This window comes from Leuciscus leuciscus (genome assembly GCF_965113295.1).
Source record: "Leuciscus leuciscus genome assembly, chromosome: 3".
In the NCBI taxonomy this organism is placed as follows: Eukaryota; Metazoa; Chordata; class Actinopteri; order Cypriniformes; family Leuciscidae; genus Leuciscus; species Leuciscus leuciscus.
In genome coordinates, this window is record NC_138727.1 from 58,319,016 (window position 1) to 58,331,367 (window position 12,352).

Below are 12,352 nucleotides of genomic sequence, written 5' to 3' on the forward strand. Positions count from 1 at the left end.
CACCAAGAAGTAGGATTTTTGCAGGCAGTATCTTGATCTGTCCGTGTCGGCTTCGACTTGGCAGGCGCACCTCTATGTAACCGTCTTCACTTTCGAATTGTTCGCGGGAGTTGACCTGGTTTTCTTGTCGTCTGTGTTCTCTTAATATAATATCGGTGCTATCCACTTTCACTAGGTCAGAGTCAGGGAAATAATACAGTGCATAGTTTGGAAAAGACATGATTCCTGATGTTGAAGTATCCATATGGCTAGTTGGAAATGTAATACATAGACTACAGTAGGCCTATCCGTTGCCCCGCCTGCCAAATTGCGCCAACTTGAACTTTGAAATGGCGTTGTGTGATTGTACGATTGGTTTGAAATGCTTGGCTCTGATTGGTCTAAATGAATGCACTGCGAATTACAGCCTATAACAGTTTATTATTATTATTATTATTTTTAATTTGAATTTGACGCATTGGTCTTACATTACACCGAAATCTGTTGGTGAAATAGCATTTGGTACCGAAGTGTATAAATACAAAGAAATGAAGAAATACAAATCTTTCCTAATTACACAAGATGAAGAGATTCCGAAAACGACAGAAAAACGTCGCCTTAAGAAGCTGGATACAAAAAATAAAGAGGTAAATGACTTTTATTTTTAATCGCTGTTTTAAACATTTAATTGTCCTGCACTGTTTCAATACAACACTATTAATTATTTATTATTAGATGTGCATAGTATTTCTGCAGTGGAAAGGTTTCCAACAATGCTTTATTTTTCTTCCAGGAATTGAAACAAATCTTTATGCCATTTCTTTCTTTTCAGAATTCATCCCATGATGGTTACAAGAACTATATGTCAATAAATGTTGCTGAATTTCCAAAAACAACTAAATACCGGAGAAGGAAAACACCGGTAAAATTGTTATTCCGTCAGTATGGTTTGAAGTAATATTAATTAATAATAATCCTGACGCCACTATTATATGATTAGCCTAAGTGTCTTTTACTTAGTCTTGTAAGGAGAGTAATGTCAACTTGTTGAATTTTAGCTTTCGGTTAATTGCGAAAGCAATGAGGCAACCAAGGAAAATGACAGTGTCCACAATTCTCCGTGCCCAAGACCAGCAAAGAGATACAAAATGGAAGACCAAGTGCAGGAAAAAGTTGAATGGGTAAGTATGAAATATTGTGTCAACATCAGTTTATTATATAAAATTAAAAATAATTTTTGGTATTAAGTCTGTGAATTATCTAAGAAATATAAATATATATATATTAATAAATGTAGAATGAATATATATATATATATATATATATATATATATATATATAATAGAATGAATATATAATTATATATTCATTCTATTTATTACATACTTCGCAGACTTAATACCAAACATTTTTTTTTTTTTTTACACATTGCATGTCCATCAGGAAGTCATTCATCTTTCATACAGAACATTTACATTTATCTTTTTTTAGAGTATTAATGTGAACAACATTGATCAAAGAGGGCAGCCTAACCAGTTCAACTTGTGCCAGTCTCTTGAGAGTATTCATCATCAAACAAACATTAACTCTCAGGTAAATATTTTTTATTTATTTATCACATTAACAATTTGCATATGTGGCCATATGGCTTATGTGACAATACTGTCATATCATATCATGAAAATATTATATATTTCATGCCTTTGTTGTCTGTTACAAATTAATATTTTAAAATAAAAAATTAATCATAATTGTGAAAGTGTTACATGTTTATTTTTCTTTGTAAATTCAATCATTATTATTAGTTAATTGTATTAATCTATTATTTGTTTAGAGCTTTAATTCCTTTGGGGCAATTACTTTAGACTGTTTTTATATTTTCATATATTCAGACACTTAATATATGGTATGTATTAAACAGTTACAGATTAGTAACTGGGACAGCTGAGTACAGTCATAATTCTAACAGCTGAGGGAGGCTGTTGTGAAGCAATAATATAACTAATATCAGTATTTTAAAAGTGTTAATTTAAATTGTTCAACACAAAAGTTGATGCTTGAAAAACTCAGACATGCATCTATATTTAACAGATAATTGTAGATAAGCCTGTTTGTGAGGGACGCCCTGACCACAATGCTGATTTGCAACAAGAACCAGAGATACCTAACCTTGATCATGGACCAAACTCAAATCCATCACAGGTATTGTAATAAAGTATTTATCGTGTGGCTTTGTGTGCCATCTATGAGTAGTAGCCATGTAATAAATTACATTTATAATTATATCAAACACAAAGTTATCTAGCTTTGTAGCATTTACATGCTGGCTCTTCCAAGGACCATGAGTCAATGCAAGTTGCATGTGCAATATTTGCATTGGTGTTTTTCATCTCTCGGCAAGTTTTCTTAGAAAAAAAAGAAAAGGTAGAGAGGTAGAGCATGGGCTAATCTTTGTTTTAATTCAGATTATTTTATTTTAAAACTTTGAGATAGATCACTGGGCCTGGCAGTGGGCCATTACGAAATAGCCAAGACTAATTGTCAACTGATACCAAATAAATTCAACTTCATAAATAGGCCTTTATCCATTGCAAACATATTTTATTATTAGTCTTAAAATGTCCATAACATAAAATCATTTTAGAGCCACAACATTGTCAACATATTATAGTTTGACTTGTACTCCACTGCGCAGATTTCTAAACACTGCTTCACAGTGCCGGCGAATAGCGTCTTGAGCTCAAACAACGCTAAGAGAGCGCTTACGAATGGTTCAAACCAACCTTATGAAAGTGTGACTTACAGAAGCAGACTGATCTCATGATATAGCGTATGTATGACACGCCAATTCGTATTTCCATTTGTGGCTTGTTTTCAAGACACATAATTGGCAATTGCTTTTTAGCATGTTTATCAACGCCGTTTGGCCTCCATTGTCTTAACATTAAATTACTATAAATATATATGACCTACCCCAACCCCGTCCCTAAACCTAACCGTCACTGGGGTTAAGAACATTCATGACTCTTCCCCTACCATCCTAGGAAAAAAAAAATATCGCTCCCCAGATATAGATATACATTTTGCTATAACATTTAACAGCATAGACATACACGCGGAATCACATCATACACGCGGATAGCTCGAAATGCATATAGATAACACGTCACTCGGCTTTAAAAGTGGCGTGTATATTTACGCAAACATGATGTCATGTTGTACAGAAGATATACTTAGAGTACTAACGTGTCATCATGCCATAAAGTTAAGAGAGAGGTTAAGGAATAGGTTAAGAACTACTTAGCAATAAGAACGTTTTGGTGAACCAGGCCCTGTTTATGTAGTTATTCAATTGTTTATTATATTATTTTTTATTTATTTTCTTCCTGTAGAAATCAGATGAAGAAGAACTCATTTACCCAGGAGCACCTATCTCCAGAGGACAGAGTCTACTTCTTTTGATGTCCTTCATTTTGAGACACAACCTCACAGGGACAGCTCTTGAAGACCTCCTCAAATTGTTTAATGAACATTTCCCAGGATCAGTTCCAGCTACTTCTTACCTATTTCATAAAGCTTATGGGCAGTATGGACAATATGAAACACATTTTTACTGTTCTGGATGCACCAACTATATAGGTAAGGTTAATGGTCAGACACAATGTTCTGTATGTCACATGTTGTTCGATGCTGACACAAATTTAAAAAATGGTTTGTATTTTCTGGTTTTGAAATTATCTAGCCAAATTAAGGACATTCTGGAAAATCCTAAGAATACATTAGAAAGAAAAATGTCAAGTAATGGCATTATTAATGACATACATTCCGGAATAGAGTATGAAAAACTAATCAGGAGTGGTAAAATTAGTGAAGAGGATGTGAGTTTACTGTGGAACTGTGATGGTATCCCAGTTTTCAAGAGCTCCAATTGTCAGCTATGGCCAATTCAGTGTCAGATCATTGAACTTGACCCAAAAGAACGCAAAAATAATATCTGCATACCATGTATTTGGTTTGGAGAGAAGAAACCCAATATGACAACTCTGTTAACTCCATTTGTTGATGAGCTTCAAGAACTGGAGCAAAATGGAATTAAATGGTCAGACACACAGAGCCAGCAACATTCATCTAAAGTGCACGCACTGATTTGTAGTTCAGATTCAGTTGCTCGTCCACAAATTCGAAACACGAAACAGTTCAATGGCATATATGGATGTGACTTTTGCTACCATAAAGGAGGGGGTTCATACTCTTATATAAGTCCTGAACCTCTTCTCAGATGTGAATCTGAGCATTTTCAACATGCTATGGCTGGTACTCCTAAGCAGCCTGTAATGGGAGTGAAAGGACCATCTCCTTTAATGAAACTAGCAAACTTTCAGATGATCAATGGGTTTGTTCCTGAATACCAGCACAGTGTTTGCCTAGGAGTAACTCGGCAGCTAATGACATTATGGCTGGATTCCACTAACCATGATAAACCATGGTACATGGGCACAAAAACCGAAGAGATTGATAAGCAGTTACTAGCAATCCAGCCTCCAAGAGAGTTAACTAGAGTCCCACGTTCTGTAAAAGAACGCAAATTTTGGAAGGCCTCAGAATGGAGATCTTTTCTTCTATTCTATTCTTTACCAGTGCTTTGTGGTATTCTTTCTAAGAAATACTGGAACCATCTCTTCCTTCTTGTTTTTGGCATTTATACTTTGCTTCAAGAAAAGATACAAATGGTTGATATTGATAATGCAGAAAAAGCACTGAAGAAATTCGTTATGGAATTTCAAAAACTGTATGGCACGGAAAATATGTCATTTAATGTGCACTTGATGACACACATTTCTGCAAGTGTGAGAAACTGGGGACCTCTGTGGGCTACATCCACATTTTCTTTTGAATCTTTCAATGGCACACTATTGAAATTCTTTAATGGAACCACGCATGTCCAACAACAAATAGTCAAGAGATTCCTCAAGTGGAGAGACCTGACTATTAAAGCAGATAAGCACATGAGGAATGCCAAAGACACAGTCAAAAAACTGTTTGATGACATGCAAAACAGTAAGCAAAAGACGGCTAAATCAACACAACTTTCAGAAATGGTTAGGGTTTTTGGTAATCCTCATCCAGTGACCATTCCAGTACGGCACATGCTTGCTATACAGGATCTTTTTGATGTCAGGGTACAGCAATGCTTGTATTATGAACGTTTTATTATCGATGGTGTCCTTTATCACACAGAAACTAACAAACGGCTACAAAAAAGAAACAACTCTGTAGTAGAGTTAACTGATGGCACATTATGCAAGATTCTGAGCATTGTGGCATTTAACTCTGAAGGTTGTAATGAACAAATTAGCTGTGTTTTGGTTAAGGAGCTTTGCAGGACTGCAAGACCCCTTTGTAGGGATTCTGACCTTAGAATTTCTTCCAAGTTCATTCATGAGGTAAAAGAGTCAAACACTATTTATGCAGTGCATACACAGTCTTTAAAAAGAAAATGTGTAATGATTAAGTTGAAAGACAAAATGTATGTTGTAGCCCTGCCAAATAATATTGAAAGGGACTGAAATCATTGCAGTTGAATTGCAATTCAACACTTTAATTAGTGAAGTTTAAATGAAATGCTCTCTAAATTTTTTTTATTATTATTCCTTTTGCTATTCATGAGCTTTGGTAAAATGTAAGAATTAAGATTTAGAATGTTTAAATTTTATAGTAGGCCTATGTGTATTTTTTATATTGATGTGTTAAAGTACTGGTGTTCACATTCAGGTTTTAAATGGATTGTTCAAACTGCCTTTTGTCATTACTGCACTAGTACTGAAAGATAAAATGTTAAAGCAACTGTCGTCAGTGGATATCATTTATTTTGACAATTATTTGCACTTGTTTGTAGTGAACTTGTGTTGTGGAAAAAGACTTTTCACAAATAATGTGCATTAATTATTAATGTCCATACTAATTAATGCAAAATATTTGATGTACATGTTTTTGAGGTGCAATTAATTGTTATTAATTATTTTTCAAAATTACAAAAAAATAAACAAAACAAATTGATTTAATACTCCCAGAAAATAAGTGCATTACTTAGTTATTTAAATTGTATTGCTTATCATAATTATAGCAAATAAATTAAGAAAAAAATGAACAGTTACACATAAAACACAATATAAAGTGTGAAATAAACATGCATGCAGTTTTTAAAGCATGGTAGTTAGCTATATTTCTTAAAAGCATAACTGAGCACATATTTGAAATTTCAGTAATTATAGCCTTTGTAGAAATATATTAAAATTAATTTCAATTACTGTTTAATTCACTTCATGTTAGGACTTGCATTTTTTAAGCTTTGCCACACAAAACAATTTGTGGATGTGTTATTTAAATATATAAAAATTTAATTCACAATATTATTAAAAAACCAGGGCTAAAGCATGTGCTATTACATAAATATTAAACATATATTGTAGGCCTTTACAATAGTTATAAAAAAGGTATTTATTACCAAATAAAATATTAATTGTTTTGCTACACACAAAGTAAATATAAATCAACTTTAGTTACACAAGTATTGTTTTTTTAAATATACTAAAACTAAACTAACTACAGTAACATATGTTTTCTTTAAAAACACTAAAACTTCACAAAAATTGTATGATTGTGTTTTTTAAAGTTATTAATCATATATATATTAACAAAGTAGCCTACTTTATAGCATACTTTTTAGAAATATATTAAAATTACACTTGTGTTTAGCATATTTCTAAAAAGTATAATTAAGCATATATTTATACCAAAGTACTTGTAGTATACTTGTTATAAATATACTAAAATGATGCTTGTGTTTAACATATTTCTTTAAAGTATAATTAAGCATATATTTATTACCAATATACTTCTAGTGTACTTTTTAGAAATATATTAAAACTATGCTAGTGTTCAGCATATTTCTTAAAAGTGTAATAAAGCATATATTTATTACCAATGTACTTCTAATATACTTGTTAGAAATATACTTAAATCATGCTAGCTATTAACATATTTATTAAAAGTGTAATAAAGCATATATTTATTACTAATGTACTTCTAGTATACTTGTTAGAAATATACTTAAGTTATGCTTTTTTTTAGCATATTTCTTAAAAGTATATTTAAGCATATATTTATTACCAATGTACTTCCAGTATATTTTTTAGAAATATACTAAAATCATGCTAGCTATTAACATATTTCTTAAAAGTGTAATAAAGCATATACTTATTACTAATGTACTTCTAGTATACTTGTTATAAATATACTAAAATTATGCTAGCTTTTAGAATATTTCTTAAAAGTGTAATAAAGCATATATTTATTACTAATGTACTTCTAGTATAATTGTTAGAAATATATTAAAATTATGTTAGTGTTTAGCATATTTTTTAAAAGTGTAATTAAGCATATATTTATTACCAATGTACTTCTAGTATACTTTTTTGAAATATATTAAAATTCATGTAAATGTATTTTTAATGCACTTCAAATAAGCATGTTGATAATACAAATGTATTGTAAACATACTTTTTGCATTTAAAGTATATTTTTAATACATTTAATACTACGTCTTTTTCACCTGGGAAAGAAAACGTTGAAAATATACATTAACCCCCTGAGGTCTACGGTATCGCCGGCGATACCAGCTCGCTTTTTTTTATCAGTGTAAAATAAACTCATAAATACTCTGTTGACTTTGATTTTTCATAGGAGTTTCGTACATCAATCGATTCTGTTAAATGTGTATTATTTCTGTGTATACTCACAATAAAAACAAAGTGTTGTGCTTTTTGCCAAATAAAGAAAAATAAACACGAAGCGAGTTCTGCCTTCTCTCTGTCAGTGTAGTCCATTCTGAAACGCGTCCGAAAATATACAATAACTCGCCGAATACTTCTCACACAGACACGTGAGATATGTCTTTATGAAGCTTGAAATCTCTTCTTTTAAATGAAGTAATTTATATAAAAAACAAATGTTTTCAACTCATGTAATCCGTTTGAAAGCAAGGAGAGGTACCGTTTTTCCTTCTGCCTCATTATCTCTATAATGAGTTGAGGCCGCCCCGCCCCCGGCGCTATTCAAATGGTAAATAGTTTAGGTGATCTAGTATGCATCGCATACGCCCCCCCGATCAATGCCATAAAAACACAGTTTCTTCATCAGACTTACTGATAGTTCATCGCGTTTTGAGTATGGCACGCTTCTCCAGTAAAGACGCCCTTCAGATGATTCTGGACAGCGAGGAAGTTGTTTCCTCAGAGGAAGATTGTAACTCAGACTACAAACGGCAGCATTTTGAAGAGCGAATTCCGCCGAGGACACAATTTCGGAGTAAGTTTTACTTAAAAGTCTTTTGTCTTTTATTTTTCGTGTTCGCATTTATGAGGAAAAAACAATATTACGTGACAGTTCTCCATTATGGACGCGAGCGCTCTGAAAGCCACTAAAAGACTTTCAAACTTTCACAGAGACCTCAAAACAGAAACTACAAATCCTTTCTTTAAAACGAATTTCGTTTTGTATCAATTGTATCTTAATTTTAAAAAAATTTTCATTAACAAATTTCCTGGATTTAAAGTAAATATAGGCTATAGCAATCACAACATAAGGTGCTTGAACTGGAGATCATCATTAACCAGACCGTAGCCTACTCGCCTCACATGTCTAAAAAATGTGAAATATATTTACAGAAAGCTGGTTCTAAACAAAACCATCCAAAACAAAAAACTATGTAGCCTAATAAATCTGCATTTCTCCGGTGCGTTCACTAGCCTACTGCGAAGATCGCGAGTCAATAGCCTATCGTCAACTTCATCTTTGCCAGAAGTTAAATTTAAATTGCGTGTGTGAATGAATGATGATGTTTTAGCAAACTGTATTGCTATACTGAGGAAAGGAAAATTCGACTGAAATATGTTGAAATAAAATGTAGGCTATTTGTATAAGCAACGTATTAAACTGCAAATTAACAATATGCCCTAATATTTCATGAAAACAACGTTACAGTCAGGCGAAATATGAAAGACAACATCTTGTTGACTAGATTTGGGTACAGTTTTTACTGTAGAATATACTGCCACGTCAAATAAGCTTTTGTTTAGCAATTTCTATATCTATTTTTGTCAAAAATAAAGTCATCAATTAAGATGTTAGCTGTTCCAATGTTGACTATATTCAAACTAATGAATACATAGATAAAATGTAGGCCTATAATCTTTTTTTTTTACAAAGAAAGAGTACACTTGAAATATTGTTGAAATTGTAATTATTGTTGTAATTGTAACCTTTTTAATAAAATAGCAAAACATATTTACAAGATAGATGTAAGCAAAATCTTAAATGGTCAATATAAGTCTTCTTCTAAATATATCTTTTGTCCTTGCATTGTGGCTCAGTCAGTGTCACACCTGAGTGAATGGCTCATCATTATGCAGAGTGGGTGTATTCTAAGGTGTAAACCACTCCTCGTTCACGCCCCCTCGCATATTGGCTTTCCAAGCAAAACCTGTTTTACATCAATTTAAATCAATGTATGGTTTTATTTGAACGATAAAGCAAGACTATTTTCACATAATTTTGAAGAAAAAACTATAGGCGACGACATCCATTAGTCAAAAGTCTTATTGACACATATTTACTATGTGTTTTGTGGCCTTATTTCAGAAATTTTAGTTTTTAGTTTTTTCAATATCCACGCATAAACATTATTCTCTCAAAAATGAAAACATGTACATACACGTGGCTCACATATTATGGTAGCCCTGTTTGTGCTTTATAGAGTGAATTTACACCTTTGCCATTAATATGTTTATAAGCAATTGAAAAAAGCACAAATGTCAGGGCATGTCAGAACATCTCAATGGCCCAGAAAACCGCTCAGACTCCAGAGGGTTAAAGCCCATGTTGCAGTTTTTTTTAATTTATTTTTTATATTAATATAACCTTGTATGAAAATACCATATGAAAAGTAAATGCAGGATTAAAAATTGTTTTGCAAGACATAAGGGCACAAATTTAATAGAAAACGTGACAGTTTCCTTGACCGTGTTGAAAAACCGCTTTTTTTTGCGTTCGCTCAGTGCGGAGTAGGTTGGTATTCAGTTGGAGCGGTCATGATTCAGTGTGTTTTCGGTGCTTATTGTATTTCAATTAATCATCGTCGTGGTAAATGATTGTGAATTATGGCCTGTCAGGACATCGAGTCCACAGGTTTCCGAATAAGAAAAAGGACGGTGCGATCTTCCGTGCGTTTTGTGCAGGGTAAGAGACGGGACTTCACTTCTGCTTCTGCTTTTGCTTTGAATAACGCGGTAGCGTGTAGCGTTCACTATAGACCGAATGATTATAATCCCGGCGATATGTGGACACTGTCCCGGCTCCTTCATCGGGTCGCCCGGTGACGGTCCGCCGTCAGCATGTGGTTCGGCCGCCGGCGGGAAACATGACGCTCACGGATCCGTCAGACATCACTTATTGTACATCTGTTTTACAAAATGTGCCTGTCTTAATTTAATTCATTATTATATACTACATAAACTTGTAATGCATTTATGTGTTTGTTATTAGTCTGCAACCAACACTTATTATTATTATAAATATAATATATTATGTTCTATAATTCATTTTCAATCTGTACAAACCGACTTTAATGTTTGTGTTGGCTGTTTCTACATATAAAGTTTTTATACAGTGTAATGGGAGATTTTTGATTTTCATTACTTACTTTGATTTTCATTAACATACACAGGATTGACTTCTATGTGTGCTGCTGACCATGTGATATAATGATTGATGTGAAACGCGAAGCAGGAGAAGAGGGGGAGAGCTTTGAAGGCTGAAGCCCTGACCCCTAAGGTCAAAGGGCTGTCCAATTTAGGACTTGCAGGCTGCAAGTTAAGCTAAACTAAAGTTCAGTGTATAATAGGATCACTGGTGGTGTCTTATCCATCTATGGAGTTTAAAGATAACAATAACACAGTATAAAGACTGGCCTGTCTCTTTCTCCTGGTCGCACTTGTTCCACAGACTGTACTTGTAACTTCTGTGTGGCAACTGGGCCTTCTTGCAAGAATAAATTACTTTTTAATGATCATTTGATTCCAGACTGTCTCTTACGCCAAAGATGATTGTTTAGTGAATTAAATTGCCACAACAATTGGTGTCAGAAGTTGGGATTCCATGGCAGTTTCTTCTGGCCCTGAGTAAAGCGGATTGACGACTGATCATCCTGAAGCACCAGGCTTTAGTCTTACCTTGCAGAATTGAGAGAGAAGAGCCAACTGCTATCAGGGCCAGGAGGAACTCCACTGGAATCAGAAAGAATCCAGGTGGCAACAGAAAATCTTGGGTAAGAGACAGCAAATTTATTTTTCATTTGGGGATTTTGAAAAGAACATTTTGTGGGTGAACCATGGTGGCTGTGTTTAAGAACTGAAGCTAGAGCTGTGGTACGAGGAAAAGAAGGCTTTTAAAAAGGGCGAGGAAATTGAGACCTAGGCAGGTCAAGCGATTGTCCAGACCGAAGCCGAGTACTCGTTATTGTGAGATTAATAGGAGCTGACATAATTGATCACTGGAACACTTCCAGGGAGTCAATTGAGAGTATGCAGAAAAATTTATTCCAACCTTTCCTGATTTCCGGTGAAAGTCAGAGTAAGCGCGCTGAAGTAAAATCCACAGGCAATAGTGAAAGAAGGAAAATAACAGCCATTATGGGGACATCTAATAGTAAATACTGCACACCGGTATACTGTGCAATGAAGAAACATTATGGGCAAAATGCATGCAAGTCAAATTAAGTGATATAAAGATGAGGAATGAACAAAGGGTTTATTAAGCAGAATGGGGAACAATTATATATTTTATTGGTAAAATAATGATGTCTAGAGAATTTTCGTAACAAGAGTTGAAGGAGGAGGCAGCTATAATGGCTGTCTGTGCATTTTAGGGATTGAGATACGAGTAATATGATATTTTGGGTTTTTTTTGTGAAACAGCAGAGATAAGTGGGACTGAGAAAATAATGATAACATTAAGTTGAATATGCAGACTAACCATTTGATAGAGGACAGAAGAGAGCAAACGCTGTAAGCTGCTGTGCTCTGAAGCTCACTTCAAAGAAATGTGGAGAAATTATTAAGTAAATGGTAGTCAGGGTTTTGATTGTGTTTGGAAAATTTAAACAACAACTTGACTGGCTAAACAAAGAAAGAAACTGAAAATTGTTCATTTTTAGCCTGGTATTGCTTCCGATGATTAAAAAAAAAAGCAAGTAAATGTTGAGTGATTTTCTTTGCAACTTATGAAATTAAAGTGCTGCCAATAATAATGATGAAGA

The 12,352-nt window shown here is 33.6% G+C and overlaps 2 protein-coding genes across 2 annotated transcripts in view; one reads left to right on the plus strand and one right to left on the minus strand.

Annotated features, from left to right (window-relative positions):
- The window catches only part of LOC309493638 (sialoadhesin-like), a 190,702-nt gene that overhangs the window by 42,540 nt on the left and 135,810 nt on the right, over positions 1 to 12,352 (minus strand). The window lies entirely within an intron of this gene.
- On the plus strand, positions 330 to 11,511 carry LOC309494739 (uncharacterized protein; the record flags this gene model as incomplete). Its single annotated transcript, XM_082164150.1, has 6 exons — positions 330 to 901; positions 1,038 to 1,160; positions 1,471 to 1,572; positions 2,071 to 2,181; positions 3,372 to 4,395; positions 11,444 to 11,511. Exons 1-6 carry the CDS (start codon positions 791 to 793, stop codon positions 11,509 to 11,511), a joined length of 1,539 nt encoding a protein of 512 aa, XP_082020276.1. The 5' UTR covers positions 330 to 790.